Here is a 24,586-nt window from a genome sequence, read left to right as displayed (position 1 = left end):
GAAAGGTGAGCTGTTTTTCCATGTCCTCCACTCTATATCTACCGTAAAAGAGCACCAGAAATGAAAAATGGTCTTGTGATTTATGGGTGCTTCCTATTCATTACACATCTGGATTTATTCTCAGCCTGCTTCTGAACCAGGACTGTGCCCACAAGAAGAAAAGGGAGCGCACACACTTATTTTTTAAATTCAAATAGTGGAAAATCCTTGTAATTCTGCTTCAATCAATGCAAAAAACTGACCTAATCGATTCACACAGAGAGAGAAAGACACTCAGCCAAAACACAAGCACACAATCTGTTTCATTCTAAAGACTGAGTGATTTAAGACTTCCTAGTCATACCCTTCTTATTAAAAAACTATATATATATAATATATATTCATACGGATAGAATATAATACAAGCTTATTTTGTGTAATGTCTTTCACACAAACCATATCCAACATTGATTTGTTGAGCTAAATAATGAAATTTCAGAGATAAATACTGACAAGGGCAGAGACTATCTGAGAAGCACAGAAATATATCTGCTCTCCCATGCATATGCGATTCTTGAATTGAGATGGAGACTCAGTATGGAAGAGAAACAAGAGTGTTCCAGGTAGACCATAGAGAGGAGAAAGATCTCACAAATGTGCAAAATATTTTATGGTAGCACCACATATTCTGGTGTAAAGACAAAGTTTCACGTACCTGAGATATTTAAGACTGGTCTGATTTAAATGTAATCAATCAGATAGTCATTACTGACTTGATTAATTTGCAATGATAACTTAGATTTGGTCAGCCAAGCCAATAATATAAGTTCATTCTCTAGTCAACTAATCAAAGTTGCAATACAGTCACACACTGTGCACATTGTATTTAGACTCCTTCTTTCATTTTCTGAAGCATCACATTACAGGCTGTTGGCTAGCACTATACTAGCTGGCATTTCTACCCAAAACGTGGGATTCCTGACACAACGCATGCAATGACCACCCCACATATATCTTGCCATTTCTTTCGATTTCCGTGGATTACTTAGATTGCTGGGAGGAAGAGAGCTGTCGTCCAAAGAGCTGTTTCCACTTTTCTGACGGAGCTGCTCTTCATCACTGGAGCCTATCACTTGTGTGTCAGAAAATGACATCTGACTTGGCTCATCTTGTGGGAAGAACTGGGAAAGCTCTGTTTCAGAACTGACAGATCCCTGCTGAAAGGAAAATAAGTAAATAAAACTGGTGATTGGTGGTCATTTACGTTAGTACACACATAGGGTGCTATTATCTAAACATCACGAACTTCAGCCTCATAACATATTGGTAATTACAGTAAATCTTAATATTCCAATTCTACAAACAGGGGCACTGAGCCACAGTGAGATTAAGGCCAACATTTTCAAATGTAGGTGGCTGACATTTGGCACCTGAAACCATATTTCAGCACCAATAGGGACGTGATTTTCAGCTACCTCTGGTTTGTCGAGGGGGCATACAGCACAACAATCAGGGGTTAAACCATTCACTTCTACGATTCCCTTTAAGTTCCTCCCTTCTTGAGAGACTACAGGTACTTGTACTCCCTCCCTGGGACTGACTGCATTTCCTATTTGGCCTCTCCAGAAAACAAAAATGTCCACCACTATTACAACATACAGAAACCAATTACTTGATTAGGTATGAGCAGATTCCATGTTCCAAGGACCACACCCTACTCACCATCTCGGTGCCCATATGAATACACCATTGAGCAGAGCTCACTTTTCACAAGACTGAAATTAAACCACAGCACATGACAAACAAGTGATTGTGGTCCTATTCGGGGGACAGCCTTCCAGGCCAGCCCCACTACAGGTTGCTTCTAGAAGCTTCCTGCAGAGCAGACCTAAAGGAGAGTTTTCTATTGCTGACAGTGCCTGTGTCCCAGCAATATAGCGTAACTAATGGAACCCCTTAGTATGACACAGATGTGACATGGAAGAAGCATAGATCTTTTGTTCTGAGCAATCCGATTCTTTAGTAAAAGCTTATCCTAAAAAGTCATCTCTTTGTGTTGTATTTTAATTTGTTTACCCGACTTGCTGGCTCCAGGAATCGTTTCATTGTCCAGCTCAGGGGTGATGAGGCCTCTCCTTGTTTGGCCTTCACACTAGGAGATGGACTTTTCTGCAGAATCCCTGTTAAACATGATTCAATTAGAGACCAAAAATTAAAGCTATAGAATATATATACAAGCAAGCAGAGCATTGGTTGTTCTTGTTATTTATACAGTACTCATCACCATATTATCTGAGTCCCTTTAAAAACAAGTTTTATTTTATTTAACAAGTCTCTAATGTATCTCTCCATCCCCCAGATAAGCTGCTACTTCGTTAGTTAGCTTACAAAAGTTAGGAACGTGAATCGAAATTTATCACAAAAGATAGCAATCCTCCTGCTTCCAGTCATACTCTAGGAAAGGGAGGGTGGAGGTCACTGGCAAAGGTCTGCTCCAAAATGGCTGCATCTCTGTTCACAGAAAATCATTTTGGTATAAATAAGCTTGATTTAAAAAAAAAAACACTAACATTTTTGTCTGAAAACCAGCTAGTTGGTCATTCCTCCAATTTGAAGCAAAAATGGGAATATTCTCTTTGTCTCCTATTAAGGAATAATGTGATTAGAGCTCATATGTTTTCCTACAAGTTCACTTTCATCTGTAGGATTTTAGAAATGGCTAATGTCATGTTCAAACACAGATGGGATATCCCAACTGAGGAACACGTTGAAAATTTGCCAGCAGCCTAATAGCCATATCTAATTTGTTAAAAATGAACTAGACTGTAGCTACTCTTTTCTTGAACAGAGAGGTGTGTCCTGTGCAGCCTCCCAGTCTCAGAATGCAATGCTCTGTCCTGATCATTAGATCAGGATGGAGTAGTAACTCCTCACACTCTGACGTTATGGTGATTGGTGCCTCAGAGATATCTAAAACTGACACACAGTGCTAAGGATGTGAGCTGAAATACATAACATTTTTAATTAACATAGTACTGTGGAAAGAGTGGAACATTTCTCAATAGGAGTTTCAAATATTTATGACTGCAAACATCCCAACAGCACTCCAATAAATGTTGCCGTGTATGGAAAAAAATGGATAGATCTGCACGACATAGAAAAAGAATGTGTTGCTACCTATGACATGAGGGGAATAGGCATCCTTGCTCTCTCGATGAGTGGTGCATGCTATTGCTTCATCCATCTCCTGTTCAGAAACCTAATTTTAGTAGAAAAGAGATGATGTGAGTTTGCTGTAAAACATAAGAAGCTAAGATGAGTCTGAGCACTGATCATCACAAATATTACTGTTGTTTTAGAGGTCTGAGCAAAGGAATGTGAACCAAGAGCTCCCAAGTTCTGGTCCTAGCTCTGAATCAGACTTCCCCTGTGACCCTGAGCTCATCTCTTTAGAAGGGGTACGCGGAAAACATAGCTAGCCTATTACAAAGTGAAAGATGTCAAAGTGTCACATTAATGCACAAATGTTAAATATAAAAGTTGCATCAGGCTTGCATAAATAAAGCAAACGCATTATCATGCCATGCATTTTATCTAAGTAGCTCACTACCTTGATGTTCTAGAGAAATGTGTATGAAAAGATAATATTTTGTCTAAAATATTCCACCAGTAAAAGACATGTTAAATTAAAAAATACGAAAAAGCTAACTTTTTGAAATACTAGCTGACTTTAGTTTTAATTCCCCCTTTTACCAAGTAAATAAATAAATAACTACATTCAATAATTGGTAACTATAATATTTTCCACACATAAAAATACATTGCAGTGACATGTTGCATTTGAAATATCTGGATTATTCTAACACACTCACCCTCAGAAATTTCTAGAAAACATTATATGTAGCATTAGAACTGGAGCTGCTGGGGAGCAGGAATACATAACATCCCAGGTTTCTGTTTTCAGATATGCTCAATGTGATTTCAATTCACTCAACTTTACATGAATTATAACTCAGCACAAAGACAGGTCAGAAAGCTGAACCTCTTTGAACTAGGAGGATCTGAATTATCCCTAAGCAAACTCAGCAGTTTAAACATAATTTAAATGCCACATCCACTAAGAATAACAGAAGAAAGAAAACCTTTGTGGTATTTCTCTTGGAAATACATAAAAATACTGAAGCTTGTATATTCAGTAACAAAACTTTCTGTGGCGCTTTTGCGTGATGAAGTGGGGGATTAAATATAAAAATGTATGAAACAACATGAACCTTAACAAAAATATCTTTGTTTTCAGACCGTGGGATGGCATTGCAGCTGAGGAATATTAACCAAGTGCCTCACCCACATTCCTGCCATTTTCTGTAAAAGGTCTCAAGTGGCATAAAGAGACCTTAAAAGCCCCAGATCCACGAGAGGAGAATTCCATGGGGCGGGAGCTGAGGAAGACATCCAAAGGCAAGCCCAGCATGAGGCGTGTGAGGGGGACTAGGTGAGGCCGCAGGATGGGGGAGATTCTGGGCAGCGCTGTGCCCACAGGCAGCCAGGGACCGGATGCTGTAATTTAAATAGTGGTCTAAATTATACTGCAGAATGTGGAACCACCAGGATTTAGAGGGTACAAAAGTGGTGTGAAGATGCCATAACCCCTCCCCCCACCAACCTGAGAGTTCTGCGCTACTGTCTCATCATAGTGTTTATGGTATATGTAAGGTCCAGGAAGGTCCAATATTTTTCCAGAAGCTGGGAATGGACAATGAAATAGATCACTCAATTATTGCCTGTTCTCTTCATTCCCTCTGAAGCACCTGGCATTGCCCACTGTCAGAAGACAGGACACTGGGCTGGATGGACCATTGGTCTGACCCCAGTATCGCCATCCTTATATTATGCAGGATGCCTTTTTTGTGCAAAGAGAAGAAAAAACAAAATACCAACTCCAGCAAGATCTCTTTTTTCAGCTCTGTCTATATCAGGAGTGTCAAACTTATTCTGTGAAGAGGGACAAATGTAATTATTAATTAGCATTTGTGGTCTGGGGAATAAATTCACAGCTACATATATCCCCTCTTCGCACTGTATTTCCCAATCCCCACCACTATGTAGGAATCATTCCAACCCCAGCTTCTGAAGTGATCAGCAATCAATGAACAGTTGAAGGGCCAGCATTATGCTCTTGAGTTAACACTCAATTGAGATGAATGAGGATAGGGCAGGGAGGAGATTTGCACTCCTTGGATAATTGTTTCAAGGTGCCCACAGTCTCATGGCTACAAAGTGCCTTATGACACTGCAATCAATGAACTATAACACTGTCCAACACAATACATAGATTTGTTCTGAAGTTCTGCTGGTATTAGATTCTGGGCCCAATTCTGGCTCCCTGTCCCTTGCTCTACCCCAAAGGTTCTCAAACTTTTTTTTTTTGTCAACGGACCCCTTTTCAAATGCAGTGTTAATCACAGACCCCCAGCTGAAAAACTGATGGACAAAGGTATATGTGTATTTCACATAAACATGTATTGTTAGTAATGCTTTAAGGAAAAGAGCATCCAAGTGCTTACAGATGTCAATGAGATGGATGTGCCTGCTTCTTACTGCAAAGTCTACCTATCATTGGTGTCACTGCTGGCATTTTGAGGACCCTCCCCCATGCAACCTGTAAGGACCCCCTGGAGTCCCAGGACCTCAGTTTGAGAACTGCTGCTCTACCTGATAGATGAACTGCCTCTCCTTCAGTTATCAGAAGCCCTGGCAGTGATCACTCAATAGCCTTGTATGGAGGCCCACTAGTGCCTATCATCTGTACATCTGAATTGCCAGAAAATAAATCCCACCTGTGGAACCTACATTACAAGTTTTTCTCAAGCTACATATTGTTACCTCCAGGACAAGAATGCCAAATCATTATGGTCAATAGGGGAAATTAGAATTCAGAGCACTTGTGCCTTATAAGCAGGTTTCCATTTGTATTTAGGAATTCAAAAGTCAAAGTTTTTCTGATCTCTCTAAAACAAATATTTTCCCAACTACATTCCTGTACAGCCTACAGGTTTTATGTGCCAATGAAATTCTTTGGCTGGTAAAATGAAACAAGCTATTATTCCATACTGCTTGGATGAAGGAGTCTCTTATCTTTCATCACCGATATAAGAAGTAATTTGCTTGAAAATAATTATACACTTTATAAATGCAGACATTTAAAAATGCTTCTGCAGAATCTGTGCCAGGGGAAAGACATCACAGATTCATTTCTTCTACAGGAAAACTTTGATGTTTGGACAGGTTAACATTTTTAAAAGATGCTGTATCCATTATTTTATTATAGTTTATTGACTCAATCGGCTAATATTTATCCCTGGCAGCTACTGTTGCAATTCAATTCCACCCAAAGTGATTGTAACAATAAAGGTGATATGTACAGTATTTATTTTGTCAGCTTCAAATTCATAGGTTTGTCCCTTAGTCCAACTGCAAACAAATCAGTGAGGATAACAACTGGACTATCTCACAGAAAAATAAGTCTTCCCAGTTAAAGCTACAACTGGTCGATAGTGCCACTGCAACAAGAAAGGTCCAACACAACTATGCATTCATAGATAAGAAGGGACCAATACAATCATCTGGTCTGACTTCCTGTGTAACACAGTCCATGAAATTACCTGGAGAGAAAACAGAAGTGTTCTCTATTCACCAAATCTCAAACATTCATCCCCAGATTGCAAGAACAAAGGAAAGCAACGTGCAGCTATATGAAGCTGTCTTCTCCTCACCTTGGGGTTGGGATGACGACTAATGATAAGGCTGACTGGACCCGGACCACACTCACTCAGAATGGCATAAGCTTCACTTAGTGCTGCATGGCGCAGACTCACTAAATCTGCCTCCAGAATCTGGTCACCCCGGCTAGAAAGACAAATAGAGCCAATTCGCACATCTGTCTCATATCAAACATTTGGGCTGTTGACTAGTGGCCAAGCTTTTCAAAGACACATATCTGGAAGAGATTTGATTTGCAAAAACCAGTCCAGCTCTTGCTCCCATTGATGTGCATGATGATACCACTTTGACTTCACTGCAACCACCAGCAGGATCCAGTGCTCCTTTCTGCACTTACTGTCAGTGCAGTACAGCGTATTTCATCAGTGTATAAAATTGACTGCACCAGACAAGAGTGAAAGTGAACATTTGGCTCCAGTTGTAGGTATTGTTTTCTGAGCACAGAAGCCAAACGTTCCATGCAGACAGGTTTTTCCTTACCACCATCCTGAATTACTTAAACACACAGCATCTTTTTAACATGGTTTGTTTGGCGCTCATGATGTACTATGAGTTTATGAAACTGTTTCAGATTTGAACTAAAGAGAAATGAGATGAGAGGCACCTCATTTTCACTTGAAATTGGGGTAACAGAACCCAGTTTGATCAAACAACGCCTCTTCTGTGACAGGACTGTAAATTGTTCATTTCAGTTCCTTCACTCTTGACAGCTCGTGGAGTATCGACATCTGGAACCATTCAAAGCAAAGAGAATCATCTAGAGATATTACCACTGCGTTTTCCCTGATTAAAAACATCATCTTTAGCAGGGATTTTCATACAATCTACTGACTTTAATTAACTTCCCTTTTAATTTGAATCAATTGTGATGATTAACTGAAATGTAGTTTTAACCAACAGTCTAACTGCCAGAAGCAAATTCAAATGGCGGTTGATGTCACGTAATAGTATTTCAATAGTCCACATACTCTTTTAGGCTGAAAAAGTGAAAGGTGTGTGCGTTGTGCAATTTTATCACTGCTTTGACATTTTGTATGTTTAGGAGAGACATAACCAGGTTTGGTTTACCTAGTAAACTGAAGACATAAGTCTTTATTTACAGAGAGGCAACCATATAACAATTAAAAATGGGCTAAATCTGGAACCATTTACACACAGAGACGTACATTTGAAGGGGCTCAGATAAGTAGGATCTGAATCCAAACCCCCTCTTGTTTTGCAAAGCCAGAATCTGACTAATGAGGTTTTGTGAAACCAAAATCAAAACCACCTTCATAGCTTTACCATATGGAATCAAAAAAATGCTGATGAGACAAGATGTCTCACAAAAAAATATCTCAAAGAGTGAACTAGAAAACTGGGAAGCGTGAACAGATATAGTCAACCGCTTATCCTAATAAATGATGCAGCTGTTATACACAGACACAGCTAAGACTGGAGAAATTTTCAAAATAGGTTTAAAGGTAAACAAGCAAATATTAAAATATTGTCTCCTGGAAAAAATACATTACTTTTCTGGTAATAATTTTGAGCATTTTTGGCAGGGTTACAACCAATACATTATTTTCCCTCTTATCCCAGAATCAAGTTGCTAGTTCCAGGTCCTCATAATAAGTGAAATCCACTACACCCACATAAAAAGAGTATTTAGGTTCTATGCAAATAGAGTGCAGACAGACTGAGGTGGTGAAATTTCCCTCCTCTCCCTGACTAGGGTGGCTGAGCAGGACTGCTGCACACCTCTATATTGGGCTGCACGATTAATGTCAATGAGAGTCTTGTGGCCTCAGCCTTGGCTCATCTCCATTGCAGCCTTCTGCATTGACCTACATGTGGCTGGCACAGAGCCATTCTCCACAGCATACAAGTGCACACAGGTACCCATGCACGGGCACTCCACCCAAGCTGAATCAGTTAGGCAGGAACATAGGAGCCGGAAGGACATTTCTGTAGTTTCACCCAACAGCTCTTATGCCAAATAAGAAAACCTAGAGTGGAATATAAAATAATTTCCGGTCACTTAATCCGGTGCTGCAACCAGAGACGCAATCTGCTGCAGAAAATTCCCACAGCTCTTTTCAAGAAAGTTTCAGGCAACTAAACTCTAACAGAGCTGCGGAAATCTCAGGCTGATTCATTTTGGCTCTGACACTTGACATTAAGTTTCATTTCCTGTTGATTCCAGGCTGGACATATATCATTAGGTTGTGTTGCCTCTTGGAATCTCTAAAACAGCTGTCCCCAGGACTATGCAACTGTCCATATCATATCAATGAAGGCTTTGAAATGTTTTCAGGTATTTTTAAATACCCCTTTGTAATTTTTTAACTTATATATTCTTATTAATTTTGCTGCAATCATCTAAGTCACTCATCAAAAAACCCCAACTGCAATGGACTTTTTTTAAAGTACTGGCCTCATTGCTGATAATGAGTCTTCTGGCAGATTTTAACATTATGCTGTAAAAGTGCATCGGCATTTTTTTTGCTTTCAGTTCATAGCTCACCTTAATCTACCATCCATTTTAGCCACCGATCCTGGGGCCAAGCTGTGAATGTATATCCCTGGAGAGCTATTTTCCAGCGTGAGACAACAGGCACCAATGCCTAACCCAACCCCTGGCTCTGCAAAAAACAAACAAAGAAAGAGGAAAAACTGTTTAGTCCCTTTTGATTGTAATCACACAGGACACAGGAGTGTTTATGTTCCAATCACACTGATAACCAGGAATAGTGCATTGTTTCAGAGCTGGTCTTTGGGGTGTCATTCAGGAAGCCTAAACCACACTGCAATTAGAAGTGAAAATATTTATCTTTAACCTCTTTAAGGAGGTCCACGAGTGAGAGGACCAACTTCAACCTCACCCACAACCAATCCTACTCACCTCCCTGGCCACATTTCAGCCACACATTGCTTTACAGTATCTCTTTGTAAAATACCTCTAGCCATCAGGAACATAATGTGGCATCTACTCTGTCTACAGATATAACACCGTAGTGTGCATAATAAAATATAATTGGTGTGTCTAGAGGAACTTTAGGAAATTTAAGCAAGAAAGTTATTTAAACCATGTTTCTCACTTCCACTACCATTTGGTTAAATTCTGCTATTTGGTTTAAGTACTTGCCACCAAGGTCTGGCACAAGAAGGGCCTGAAGGAAGTCGGTTGAGGAAGGAGAATGTTTTCTGGAGTTCAGTTAATTGACAATTCTGAGTGTGCTGCACGGCTTAAGTGATAGCTTGTGGAGGTTTATGAGAGGAACATGAATATTTAGAGTCTATGTGAACAGTAACTACAGAGAAACTTCCGACAGACAGATTAGCCCCTCACCCCAGCAGCACCTGACCCATCCCACAACCTTCCTACCCCAGTAGCACAAGGACCTCCTCCTCGTAAGACCCTCAACCTTATTTTGTTGATTGCAGATCAAAAAGGTGCAAACTTTTCAAAAGACTCTTGGATATGATGGGTCACAGGATGATTTTTCAGTCATTTTGCAGTTTGCAGACTGAACAAGATAAGAACCTCTGGATGAGATTGGTGTGGGAACATGTGTTAGGATAAGAGTATTAGCCTGTGTGCTAGGAATTCACTGGAAAACACATGCAGATGGATAACACCCATTTTCCAAGTTAGTTTAACCAGCTGAGCTGTAATAAACTTTCTTTAACCTTTGTTGAGCATCACGTCCATGATGATCCTGTCCTTTGGTCCTGGGCCTTTGCGACATGAGGAGAAAGTGTCTCCGTCTTCAGAGCCAGGTGCAGGTGTTCCTCCACTCGCACTGGAGCTTGGGGAGCTTGATCTGCTCATTAAAATGGGGGTTGGACATGGGGTGAGGCTCGGGCTGCGCAGTCTCGTGCGCACTGTGAGGGTCACTACACCTTTCTTGAGTTGCTAAAAAGAGGAAGAGAACTTATTAGACTATACAGTCACCTGATGCACAATAACGCATCATCCAGTGAATCATGCGTACAATCAAATGTGGCAGTGGAAAATAAAACCGTGGCATTAAACTGTACTAAGCAATGAGAGATACAGTCTGTCTCTCTCTCTTACTGTGTCTATAATTCTGTTACCTTAAACGTCTGAATGGCCTCCTGATGGGTCAGCCCTTGTAAAGATTCTCCATTTACTTCTAGAATTTCATCCCCTGGCAATCAGATGCAAAAATGAAGTCAGCATTTACACTTGGATAGAGTATAGTATACAGATACAGGACTGCTCCTTGACATTAGCAAAGCAATGGGCTACCACACGGTTCCCGATTTATTATGCTACAAAAAGCATTTAATTGTTTTCTATTTATTTCCATTTGCTGTAATGCCTTTATAGTTAATATAGTGCTGAAGTAGTGGAGCACAGAATATTCTTCAACTGTGATTCTTCACCTTCAATTTTTATTATAATAGACCAATTGAAAACATTCTGGATTTTAACCGGAGTCAGAATGTTTGGAGTGGAAGCTCCCACTGTGGAGTTTAACAGGGGCCCACGGTCTCTTCACGTTGTTCCCATACTAGGACGTCCCAGGAGTTTGGGAATCAGAGTGGATTCCCACATGGCCATACAGAGAAAGCTGTCCTTAGGCCCATACACAGAACACGAATGACATTCTATTTAGTACACTAAGTGTATTCAGAGAGAAAAGCGAGCTGAACACAAAGAGGTGGCTGAGAGTCAATGACACCTTCGTCCCAAAAAAGTCCCAGAGCTATGTCTGCTTGCTCAGTGATACAAGGCTTTGGGTCACAATACTTACAACCAGCTGTGTTGAGCTGTTTCTTTCTAGGGAGGAAGAGAGACCAGGATCCAGATCTCTCTTCTCCAGTCTTGCACACGCCTACATCTGTGCACAATTAGACAGTGCACTATCATCTGCCGAATCTTCCCTCCACCTTTTTCTAATCCAGTGCAGAACTGAATAACCAAGCTCTGAACAGCCTGTGATTGACTAGTGGAGGACTGTTAGGTTTATGGGCTATCTACTAACTACTGGCTTCTCAGAGCCAGTGCACAACGATCACACAGGAGTGCCTGCAGAAGAGACGGTACTTGCGGTGCTATGTAAACCGACATTCTAAACACATGGTCAGTTGGTACCTTTACCAATCAGTCTAGTATGTGAGCACACACAATGCCATGGCTAATGGACGTGAATCTATACAGCCAACCTGAATGGCAGGAAAGGCGGTAATAAATCAGGCCATGTCCATGCTTTAGTAACTAGTGGCACGATCTTATTGTCTTTCTTGTCCTTTCTCTCCTCTTTCCAACCCTGTGTCTAATTAGACCATTCTCATCATGTCAACTCTACACAGTAAGCTCAGCAGGGCAGGGACTGTCCCCAGTACATTGCGGGTGCTCAAAAATACTAAACAACAAGATCCCAAAATAGACTCTCTGAAGTACATTTCTCTGTACCCTGCCTTTCTGATACACCTCATATGGACACTCCTTTGCAATACACTTCCCCAGCTAAGCAAGCAGAGCTTCTGGCCCTGTTGAACAGGGTTCACAGAGAAAAGAAAAGAAATCAGGCATGGAAAGTCTTCCTGGTGTATTAGTCTTTCTGTTATTTTGTTCTCTTAAAGCACAGCAAAAACTCAAATAGGCTGAGTGGTCTGACCAACTTTCTGTTGAACAGAAGATAAGATGAATTCACATTCTTATACCCTTCCATTGATTTCCAGGCGCACAAGTAAGGCGAGCAGCTATAGTTTTCAGCTGTGTTGAACTAATTTGTCTCTGTGGCCTTGTCAAGGTCTGATTCCCACTTTGAACTTTAGCGTCCAGAAAGTTGAGACCTGCATGTACCCCAAAACTTAATTCCTAGCTTAGATCTGATAACGCTGCCACCAACCAAAATATAGTATTTGGTACACTTTCTGTCCCCCAAAAACCTTCCCTGGGGAATCCAAGATATACACTGATCCAAACTCCTTGGATCCTAAAACAGAGAGGAATTAACCTTTCCCTCCTCTTTCCCCCTCCCAGACTTTCCCTGAGAGGTACACTGATCCAAACTCCTTGGATCCTAAAACAGAGAGGAATTAACTTTTTCCTCCCCCTTATCTCCCCCTCCCACTCCCTGGTGAGTTCAGACCCAGTCCCCTTGGGTCTTATACAAGGACAAAATCAATCAGGTTCTTAAAAAGAAAAGCTTTTAATTAAAGAAAGAAAAAGTAAAAATTATCTCTGTAAAATCAAGATGGCGAAATGTTTACAGGGTCTCAGCTTTACATAAACCAAAGGGACTCCCTCCCTCCTAGCCTAAGTATAAGTTAGAGCAAACAGAGGTAAAATATCCTTCCAGCAAAATACACATTTGCAAATCAAGAAAACAAATATAAAGACTAATTCGCCTTCTATCTAGTACTTACTAGTTAGAACATGAGAGACTGTTTCAGAAAGATTGGAGGAACCTGGTTGCATGTCTGGCTCCTCTTAATCCCAAGAGAGAACAAAGAACAACCCAAAAAGCACAAACAAAGACTTCCCTCCACCAAGATTTCAAAGTATCTTGTCCCCCGATTGGTCCTCTGGTCAGGTGTCAGCCAGGTTCACTGAGCTTGTTAACCCTTTACAGGTAAAAGAGACATTAACCCTTAACTATCTGTTTATGACAGGCCTTTTATGCAGAATTGGATTCTCCCCACTAGCTATATAATAAGATTCCAGGAATGTGACTGTGTGTGTCACTCTGAGGCCTAAAATGTCTGTTGAGGCAGTGTGAGGCAGTGGAAGCAGCTACAAGCATGGCTGAGAGCTACTTTTGTTAGAATATCACCAAGCTGAGTCGTCACCGGGTTTTGCTGTATTTTATTGTCCAATTTTCAAGTTCTCAGCCATTTTGGTTTTACAAATTACACCATGAGGTGTACAGCTACAGTAAGGCATGTCTCTATGTCATGCCAAGAGTCCTAGACCATTGTGATATCAGAGAGAATTCAATCAATCATCATCCTTACTCTACAGCTGATTTTCATGCAACAATTTAATTGGCTGTCTGAGGGAGATTTCACAGATGATGGATTAGTTGGCCCAACTGCTACACCCAAGCACCCAACTGCCACTCACACAAATCCACACAACTCTTCCAGCACAACCACTCACACAACACCATATTCACTAATCCCCAAAATACATAGCCTTTTACTGCAGCACACTACCTTTGTTCGCCACCTGTGCAAATCCACACAACTCTACTAGGACAACCCCTTGGATATAAAATCAACACAATCACCCACAGAAGACCACAAACAGATTCGCAGTCTGCTTCTCTCCAATTTTTACATTCTCAGCAATTTGGGGCTTTAAAAAAAAAAATTTAAAAACACACAAGTTTATGAATTACCTGTGCAACAGCACAGGATTTTAGCTTCTAGTACCTTCTTTAAGTCTTCCATCAGCAGCAGCTGCTCCATTTGGGAATATAGTCTTCACAAAAATTCCCATGCGTCCCCGAGCAGAATCCTGGCCTCCCACAATGCTGAATCCAAGACCCTACAGAGACAGGAAGAAATGATATCTTGATGGCACCTAATTGTGTTATCACTTATCTCAAAAAGGCTGTTTGATAGTCCAAGAGGAAAGAAACAAGAAAATCTAATTAGCTGATGGTGAATTATGCTGTGATTTTATTCTCTGCTTTCCTCTCCTGATCTACTCTCACCCCAACAGTATTGCTCAGCCTGAAAGTAGTCGTAGTCATTCTAAAATACAGAAAAAGTTCATTTTATGTTATCATAGTTCGATGGTTTTATGTTATTAATTTCTACTTCTCCAGCTATAACAGCAGTCTCTTAAATTGATGGATCGCGGAATTTCCACCCAAGAGACCCATATACAGGATTAACTGCAATTTATTCTGCTATCACAGATATTGCATTTCCTCAGGAAAGACAGATATGTAAAAAGATGACATAAGGTCAGTGCTGTAATGTTAGCAGAATGTGAGTGTGTGTGTGAACGTTTGTTTACTTAAGTAAATGAAGAATTCCATATTTAAAAGACATGTACATAAACATTCCCCCAGAGTCTATTCCCCTCTCTGTAAATGCACGTAACTCCTATTACTTTGTTGGCATCCTTTTATCTATGAGAGACAGTGGGAACTGCAGTCTGTGATGTAGATGGTTTGGTCCTATTACTATCAATGGGAATTACAGCTGCTGAGAGAAACAAACCCCTTCAGAATTATTACTTCATGAAAAATATAGCCATGAAAAATACCACTCCGCTTGTTACACTAGTATCATAAATATGAGAAGAAGTTGTTTTAGAGAGTTATAGCACGTTGGGCATCCCTGTAAAATACATTAGCACGTAGTGTACACGATATTGCACACAGAGATCATGGGAGGCATTGTGGTCTAGTGAAATGCCTGGAGAAATAATCAACCTGGACTCTAGTCTTGGTTCTGACTCTTAACTTTCTATAATTTTTAGGCATTCAGAGTAAGGGTGGTGATTGGCTAACTCATCTCTGCTGTCACAATGGTCTAGGAAGATACAGTATAAAAACAGACAGATTTTCTTGTGCAAAGTGGGCTATTATGAATGCAAACAGGTACTTAGCTGAATAAATACCTGTTTTGCATACTCGCATGCATAGCTGTAACTATGCACTCATTCTTATTTAATATTTATGTTTCCGTAGTGACCAGAGGTCTCAATCAGGATCTGGGCCACAACACGATAGATACTGCACATAAACATAGGAAGATATAGTTTCTGCCTCATTCATATTTTGCAGGCATGACTTAGACATTTAGGTTTGAAAACTTGGCTCTTAAGTGTTTATTATTATTGATCATCATGTACAATAAAATAAGCACATGACAGATTTACTTTAACAAACATTCAGGGCTTGATTTTCACAGGCGCTGAGGTTCACTGGGAGTTGGGAGCACTTAGCATCCCAGAAGATCAGGCCTTTGTGATGCTGTGTGAAAATGCTCACCTTGCCTTGTCCTTTCATCAGGACAATGTTGGAAATAATGGATGGCTGGGCCAGTCTCCATGGAGATTCCACCTGAGCTGCACTCAGTGAGCGGGTAGATTTCTTCACAATATGGTATTCCTAACGAACATCAGAAATTAATTTTAATTCATTCTGAGTGAATGACACAGGCACCAATGTGCTTCATGGGAAAAGTTCTGACATAGACATGGACTAAATAAAAATTAAAATGGCTATTGTATATTAGAATATACACCTGGTGATGAAATCCTGGCCTTAATGCCATCGACTTCACTATGGCCAGAATTTCACGTTATATCTATTTAACAGCTTTTACACTGTAACAGTTCAAATTTTTTTTTTTGTAAACTGAGATATTGTGTAGATTCATGATCTATAGAAATTGTGATCTTCTGAAGTAACAACTATACCATCATCAAATGAAAGAAACAAACACACTATTTGTTTAAATAGTTATACCTCTTTAACTACAGCATATTCATGCATTACATTGGAATAGTACTTATCTCTCCCTCAGCAACTGTAACAGCCTTCTACTTCCTCACAACTAAAGGACTCCTCCTTTAGCTCAACCGGTAGGTGCTGAAGCCTGGAGTCAATTCCCCATGATGCACTTACGCAGACCCAGTTTGTTATAATTATTTCTAGCAGCTTGAGGAAAAACCTTGGACTGAGTAAGGATCTGGGAATTTGGTTGTAAATAATTATTAGGCAGAGTAAATAGTATAACCACTCACCTGCCTAGTTCCTGAGGATTCAAGCTGCTGGGGAAGAGAATGTTTTCTTCCTCCTCGGGAATATTTCACTGCTATTTCATAATTTGATTCACCATTCTCCACGGTCAGTTCATCATTTTCTCCCACAGATTCTAAACGGGATCCAGCCCCTGAGGGACAACCCAGGAATGCCATTTATTAGCCAAACAGCAGCACCTTTCAATTCTGACAAGTCATGTGATGGTTGACTTATGCAAATCATAAATCAAACAATACTACGGCGCAGGATCCAGTTGGGTAGCTCAATAATTTCCTATGGAAAAGTTAATTTTGATTGTTATCAATTAGTGAAGTGCATTGCATACAACTCTAAAGATGCAGGAGCATTCCCATCTCAATCTCATGCTGACAAAAATTTCTTTGAAAATCTATGGTCAATGCAAAAAATCTTAGTTTTGTGATTAGCGATAGCAAACAAATGAGATAAAAACAGAGAGTGAGCCAGAATTCTGCTGATTGCACATATTGGTGTGCAGCGCTCACAAGCTTTCTTTATAGCTTACAGAGCTGACACTGTAGCTGCATTCATGTCTGGAAATGTCTCATCATCCTGAAAGTAATTTTTCAGGAATGGAAGAAGGAACATGGTGCCAAAAAATGTGATTTGCCTTCCCTTCCGGCAACAGTCCCAGTTATCTTAAAAAAAAAAAAAGAGAGAGAAGTAAAAGTGAATGTAGAGTTGGTGTAAGGTACTGAATCATTTGCCTTGAAGGACATCCTGTAATTAGCAAAGGGTATCCGAGTTTTTCCACACTCATCATCAATGTGCCTCCATCACCACCTGAAGAAATCACTCATTCGATCCACATAAGGCCTCGTTCACACTTATGGCAGTGTGTACGGTATGTGTAGCTACATGCCACGATGAAAGGCAGGTTGCATCCACACTTGTTATTACAGCAGATAGCTACACATGGCAGTGGACAGCTCCAGCAGGGACAGCAGGATCCTACACCGCTAACAACAGTGTGAATGCAGGAAACATTACTTGCAAGTGTAGACAGCCGTGCAGGGTATAGACTCATAGACTCATAGACTCTAGGACCGGAAGGGACCTCGAGAGGTCATCGAGTCCAGTCCCCTGCCCTCATGGCAGGACCAAATACTGTCTAGACCATCCCTAATAGACATTTATCTAACCTACTCTTAAATATCTCCAGCGATGGAGATTCCACAACTTCCCTAGGCAATCTATTCCAGTGTTTAACTACCCTGACAGTTAGGAACTTTTTCCTAATGTCCAACCTAAATCTCCCTTGCTGCAGTTTAAGCCCATTGCTTCTTGTTCTATCATTGGAGGCTAAGGTGAACAACTTTTCTCCCTCCTCCTGATGACACCCTTTTAGATACCTGAAAACTGATATCAGGTCCCCTCTCAGTCTTCTCTTTTCCAAACTAAATAAACCCAATTCCTTCAGCCTTCCTTCATAGGTCATGTTCTCAAGACCTTTAATCATTCTTGTTGCTCTTCTCTGGACCCTCTCCAATTTCTCCACATCTTTCTTGAAATGTGGTGCCCAGAACTGGACATAGTACTCCAGTTGAGGCCTAACCAGCGCAGAGTAAAGCGGAAGAATGACTTCTCGTGTCTTGTTTACAACACACCTGTTAATGCATCCCAGAATCATGTTTGCTTTTTTTGCAACAGTATCACACTGTTGACTCATATTAAGCTTGTGGTCCACTATGACCCCTAGATCTCTTTCTGCCATACTCCTTCCTAGACAGTCTCTTCCCATTCTGTATGTGTGAAACTGATTGTTCCTTCCTAAGTGGAGCACTTTGCATTTATCTTTATTGAACTTCATCCTGTTTACCTCAGACCATTTCTCCAATTTGTCCAGATCATTTTGAATTTTGACCCTGTCCTCCAGAGCAGTTGCAATCCCTCCCAGTTTGGTATCGTCCGCAAACTTAATAAGCGTACTTTCTATGCCAACATCTAAATTGTTGATGAAGATATTGAACAGAACCGGTCCCAAAACAGACCCCTGCGGAACCCCACTTGTTATACCTTTCCAGCAGGATTGGGAGCCATTAACAACTACTCTCTGAGTACGGTTATCCAGCCAGTTATGCAGTTATGCCAGTTATACAACCTACACGACTGTCTACACTTACAAGTAATGTCTCCCATATTCACACTGTTGTTATATAACCCTTGAATTCAGGCGTGAGGGGCACCCTGCTCTACTCTACCTGCCTGAGCCATTTGTCACCATCTACTCTGCTAGCTGGGCATGCAGCCTCTGTACTCTATATGCTGTCCTAAGTGTAGACATAGGTTTAGAACCTCTGGCCTAAAGGTTTTTCTTTTTGAGTCTCCCTCTCCCTGCAACATGTTATAGAAATTCCATGACCCACTTGTGCCAATACAACTGTTTTTCTGTATATAAAAGCTGGGGCCAGTGCTAGTGGGGTATCAAGCAGGGCAACTGCCTGTGGCCCCACACCACAGGAGACCCTGCGAAGCTAAGTTGCTTGGGCGTGGGCTTCAGCCCCACCGTGGCGGGACTCTGGCTTTGGCTTTCTGCCACAGGCCCCAGTGAGTCTAATGCAGGCTCTGCTTTGCGGACCGCTTGAAACCTGCTCGTGCCTCCCCAGGGGGCCCCGGACCCCAAGTTAAAAATGGATGCTTCAGGCAATGTCTACATTCCCCTAGAGTTTGGGCTATGGGGATCCAAATAACAATGCTCACCAAAGTGCTGTAACTCGCCGTGCAGGCGTGAACTAAAAGGTTCCTAATTCACATTAACATACTCCTCTTCAAACAGAACTACATTAACAAGCCCTTAGGTACTTGTGACCCCATTAACAGTAGTATCCGTGCACCTCAATCTTTTATCCTTATAACACCTCTTTGAGATAAAGCAGTCCTGTTATACCCATTTTACGGATGAGGAACCAAGGCACAGAGACTGACTTTCCCAGAAGTCTGTGGCAGAGCAGGGAATTGAAGCTAGGTCTCCAGAGTCCCAGGCTATAGCACCAACTACTGAACCTTTCTTCCTCTCCTGCCGACTCCACCCTATGCCCCTCGCAAACAAGGTGCCAGGGTCAATCTGCCACCCTACTGAGCTTGAATAGTATCTTATGCTACCACCCTACCAATTTCAGTGAGCTAATTCACAGGGTAAGGTGCTCAACCTGAGTGATGGTGGCAGGATCTGGTTGTACACACATACAGTTTTAAATACAAATAAGTATTCATTTCGATTGACATGATCATGGATTGTCTAAACTCGTGGGGGGACACGCAAGCCCTTTGGATAAATGGAGAGCCTGTTCACCAGAGGAGTGAGTGATCCCAAACAGCCGTGGTAATGAGGATGTGTCATTACTGTGAGTCAAGTCCCTGCATTCACGTAAAAGGCAGTTGTACTATTTTCATAGTATTTATTGTCAGTCTGCTAGAAGCCATGACCTTTTTTTATTTGAGATTTAGGTAACAATAAACAAGCCCTAATGAATTTTTGCCCTAATGAATGAGATAAAGTGATGGTGTTTTGAAAAGGCCCCCACCTAAGTCTAATGAAATAAATCAAACCAAATACACAGGAAATTTAAATTTAAGGAATAGTAAATAAAGTTCAGTAATGCAGAATTTTACTTCATTATTCTGCCAACAACAAGGTTCAACTCAGCAAGCTCTGCTGAATGCGAACATTGTGCAGTTTAAATTCCCCATCCAGACCAAACTATTCTGAGGTTCATGGAAATAAAACCTAGATCTACTTAATTAGGTTTCACACCTAGCCCACTTTGTGCGATATACAAGAATTTTGCAGCGGCATAAGCTCTTTTACTCATGTCTTTTACCAAGCCTGCTTTACCTTGGGATCGACTTCTATATTTCAATATACCACCTCCCAGCGTCGGACTTTGGCAGTTCCCTTTCGCCACTTCCACATTAGCAGGATCTGGAGATTTATCTGTTTCTGTCATCTGAAAAATAAGAAAACGGAATATATTGAAGAAACTAGCCAAGGTGATGGAACTACTCCCAGTAGAAAACACTGGTAAAAATGAGAAGAAAATTCCACTTATAACTTCTTTTTTTCCCCAAAAGCTTGGAATTCTATGAAACTAGTTTTATGTGAGCCAGAAAACTCAGCAGAGTCTATACAGATATTTCAATGGATCCCTTTTGACATTACTGAATAACTTCATCCATTTGTCTATATATTTTTAAGAACAACATCCCCCAGTCTTTACTCATGCAAAATTCTCAGAGAGAAGGACGTTTAGTCAGGAATATAGGATTTGGCCCTGATCACTTAATCACCCTCAGTAAAGTTGTAGGGTGATCTCCAGTGCTTATCCTCCATTTAGTCAGCTCACCAAACTTCCACTGATTGTCAATGACAGCTTTGTAAGGAAAGCCACATAGAAACTATGTTATTTTATTAATATAAATATAGTGAATATTGATGAGTGTGCCATACAAAAAGCTAGGTTAATAGACTGTTATGATTACACAGCTAAGTACTCAAAAGTCTGGCAAGGGTATATGCACAATCTTAACTCTGATACCTTGTGCAGATGCATCAGGATGCAGAGGGTTTCATTATTCACTGCCTAACACCTTGTGATGTCATCTACACATGTGCAAAGTGGGTGAAAAAGATCACACGGTTGGCATCTGCATAGGTATAGGTGGCAACACAAGGTGCAATCAAGCTTATAGTCTTCAACGGCATGATCAGATGTATCATATTATTTGAGAACCCCTCTCCTGCACATGCTGAGAGGTGCACTGCAAATTTAGTACACTCCTTACAAAATGTACATTTAGCCCTCCTCAATATCTGTTCACCCTACAAGATCCACCACAATGCTTCCCCCACTCCGAGTTGTTACACAGGTGCAGTAGTAATATATTTTCCTAGATATGTCACTTCACAATCATCTTTGAAGTGTTCACATGCATAGTTGTACACTTTATAAACGTAGGTGAAGTAGCTAAAATGCAGGCTCAGTACAGTTTTGGAAGGCTTCTGATATGGGGACAAAATCAAACCCCAAATTTCCACTAGAAAAACAAAAGAACTTTTTCTCAGTATAGGCTATTTCTTGGACAAATTTCACCTTTCAACACTCAAGACAATTTCATACTCAAAAATTGCTGAACTGCTTCTGCTCAAAATTTCCCCCAAAGACTTCACCATTTATGCAGTGTCAAAGCCTGTAAAAATTCTGCTCAACAGTTGAAAGTTTCAGAAAATAGTAAGTGATCGATAACAGGCTTGAAATGGAAACTGTTACGCAACCTTAAGTCTACTGGTCATAGCTCCTACCACTATAATGCTATACATAATTTTTACACTTATTTAACACTTACATTCCAGCTATTTCTTGGTGATATTGCAAGGTACCATAGCAGCAATCTCAGGGCTCCATTCTAATGCTAAATGATTTGTAACTCACACTTCTGTATAATCTAAATGATTCACCTAAAGAGCAAGAGAACTCCATTCTCATAACAAAATTACTGCATCCATTATAGGTTGGCTTATATACCCAAGGGGGGATAACTCATTCCAGAAGAGATGCAAGGATTAAGCCAAAAAAAGTCACTGGGACAGGTCCAAAATATCACTTCAGCTCTTCCTGAAAGCTCTCTGCTCTCAGAAAATATGCCTAAAAATACAGCAGTGCTAGTTAGAACTGAACCAGGACGGCTATAATTCACACCATCCTAATTTATAGGCAATATTTCCTCGCCTGCTCATATATAGTAAACAATCTTGACTCTCATGACAAAAGACACTTACATTGACATACAGAGTCATATCTCATTATTTTAAAGCCCTAAAGAACAACACAGGGACGCCTGGATGCCACTCACTTTTTCAGGGATGACAGGGCTGTTCCTGATTTGTAGCTCAGGGAGCCAGGGAACACAGGACCAGGGACACTTGAATGTAGGCAGCTGTGTTTCTCTCTGCTCTGCATCTATATTGCTGTCGTTCACTCACCATGATGTGATGAGCTGTCATGTTAATTTAGCATGCCTGCTGCCTCTGCAGCTTCCGAAAGCTGGAAAGAGTACACAAATGAGGCCATGCCATAATTTACATATTCATTTACTGTGCATTCTCATTTGCATAAACACCCTACTTTCTATTCTATCCACCCCTGTAAAGACTATCATCTGCCCTCTTGAGTTTCCTTCTAACCTGCTTGCCTGGCTCCCCTACCTCTTCCTCTACTTCCTCATGTCCCTCCCCATACTCTCCCTTCAAATTTCTTCTCTGGCTTTCTCTGCCACTGAGCTTCCATCACACCTACAGCCTGGTCCCCTACTGCCCACAGGTGTTGGGATAAATGAGAACAATGCTCTACATCACACTGCCCAGCTATGCTCTAGCCATCTGTCCATTTCCAGGCAGGCTGAAGGCTAATTTCTAGGCATGGTCTTTATAGTTAGAGTCCTCCCATGGTGAGATTTCTATGACTGATGAGACCCTGCCTACAGGAGAATGTGGCCACAGAGATACAGGCTAGAACAACTCCCCTATAACACCATAGCTAAGCAGGAGACTGAAACTACTGGTCTGGAGCAGCCAAGACAAGAGACTTAAACATCCTGGATGTTAGCAATGCAGGTTTCAGGCTACACACAATTTGCAGTTTGAGCAAAGGCTCAGGACAAAACAAATGTTGTAGAATAAGGTAAGACCCAACATTCAGCAATTACGTTAAGCTTGGAGCTGGGGGGTTGGGGGTGAGAGGGAGGAAGGAAGAATCCCCACCTCTGTCACTGAAATCAACCCCAGTATTTTGCAAAATCACCTAAATCTCTCCACTGCATCTGTCAACATACACTCACACGCAATAATAATCAAGCAATCACTTTGCAAACACCTGAAGATAACAGAACCATAGAATCGTACGACTGGAAGGGACCTCGATAGGTCATCTAGTTCAGTCCCCTTCAGTCATGGCAGGTCTAAGTATTATCTAGACCAAGAGTGGGCAAACTTTTTGGCCTGAGGGCCGCATCGGCATTGTGAAACTGTATGGGTGCATCCCCAAAGCTGTGCATCTCCAAATAGCTTTGCCCCTGCCCCCATCCTCCCGCTCCCACTTCTCACCCCGAGACTGCCCCCCTCAGATCCCCTGCCCCATCCAACCCCCCCTGCTCCTTATCCCCTGATCACCCCCTCCTGGGACCCCCACCCCAACCGTCCCCCAGAACCCCACCCTCTATTCAACCCCTCCATTCCCTGACTGTCCGCTCCCAGAACCTCCACCCCATCCAACCGCCTCCTGTTCCCTATCCCCTGACTGCCCCTGGGGACCTCCTGCCCCTTATCCAATCCCTCACCCCTTTACCATGCTGCTCAGAGCAGCAGAAGCTTGCAGCCCCGCCACAGCCAGCCACCCGTCCGCGCTGCCAGGAAGGAGCGACAGGCCAGAGCGCGGGCGGCGTGGTGAGGTGAGATGAGGCTGCGGCGAAGGCAGGACAGCAGGGAAAGGGCCAGGGACTAGCTTACCCGGCCAGGAGCTCAGGGGCAGGGCAGGACAGTCCCGCGAGCCGGATGTGGCCCGTGGGCCATTGTTTGACCACCTCTGATCTACACTATCCCTTGCTATGTGGGATATCTTGACTTTAGTAAGGCTTTTGATACTGTCTCACACGATCATCTCACAAACTAACAAGGCAAATACAGCCTTGATGGATACACTACAACTGATTGGAAAACCGCTCCCAGGGAGTAGTTATCAGGGGTCACAGTCAAACTGGAAGGGCATATCGAGTGGAGTCCCGCAGGGATCAGTTCTGGATCCAGTTCTATTCAATATTGTCATCAATGATTTAGATAATGGTATAGAGAGTACACTTCTAAAGTTTGTGGACAATACCAAGCTGGGAGGGGTTGCTAGGGCTTTGAAGGACAGGATTAAAATTCAAAATGATCTGGAAAAACTGGAGAAATGGTCTGAAGTAAAGAGGATGAAATTCAATAAGGACAAATGCAAAGTACTCCACTTAGGAAGGAACAATCAATTGCACTTATACAAAATGAGAAATGACTGCCTAGGAAGGAGCACTGCAGA

The 24,586-nt window shown here is 41.5% G+C and overlaps 1 protein-coding gene across 7 annotated transcripts in view; it reads right to left on the bottom strand.

The window, feature by feature from the left end:
• The window catches only part of PDZD2 (PDZ domain containing 2), a 210,946-nt gene that overhangs the window by 32,753 nt on the left and 153,607 nt on the right, over window positions 1-24,586 (bottom strand). For 6 of the 7 annotated variants that reach the window (XM_030567196.1, XM_030567198.1, XM_030567199.1 and 3 more), the window contains 11 exons: window positions 20,356-20,467; window positions 16,484-16,632; window positions 15,726-15,845; window positions 14,152-14,266; window positions 10,840-10,913; window positions 10,432-10,657; window positions 9,266-9,383; window positions 6,753-6,885; window positions 3,157-3,238; window positions 2,056-2,159; window positions 1,025-1,196 (listed from right to left, as the gene is read on the bottom strand). In XM_030567196.1, the coding sequence (XP_030423056.1) occupies window positions 1,025-1,196; window positions 2,056-2,159; window positions 3,157-3,238; window positions 6,753-6,885; window positions 9,266-9,383; window positions 10,432-10,657; window positions 10,840-10,913; window positions 14,152-14,266; window positions 15,726-15,845; window positions 16,484-16,632; window positions 20,356-20,467 (1,405 nt within the window). The remainder of the gene's footprint in view (window positions 1-1,024; window positions 1,197-2,055; window positions 2,160-3,156; window positions 3,239-6,752; window positions 6,886-9,265; window positions 9,384-10,431; window positions 10,658-10,839; window positions 10,914-14,151; window positions 14,267-15,725; window positions 15,846-16,483; window positions 16,633-20,355; window positions 20,468-24,586) is intronic. The other variant, XM_030567197.1, reaches the window with a different exon arrangement.

This window comes from Gopherus evgoodei, chromosome 6 (genome assembly GCF_007399415.2).
Source record: "Gopherus evgoodei ecotype Sinaloan lineage chromosome 6, rGopEvg1_v1.p, whole genome shotgun sequence".
Lineage (NCBI taxonomy): Eukaryota > Metazoa > Chordata > Testudines > Testudinidae > Gopherus > Gopherus evgoodei.
The sequence above is the reverse complement of the archived record's forward strand: the minus strand, read 5'-3'. Positions and strand labels throughout refer to the sequence as shown.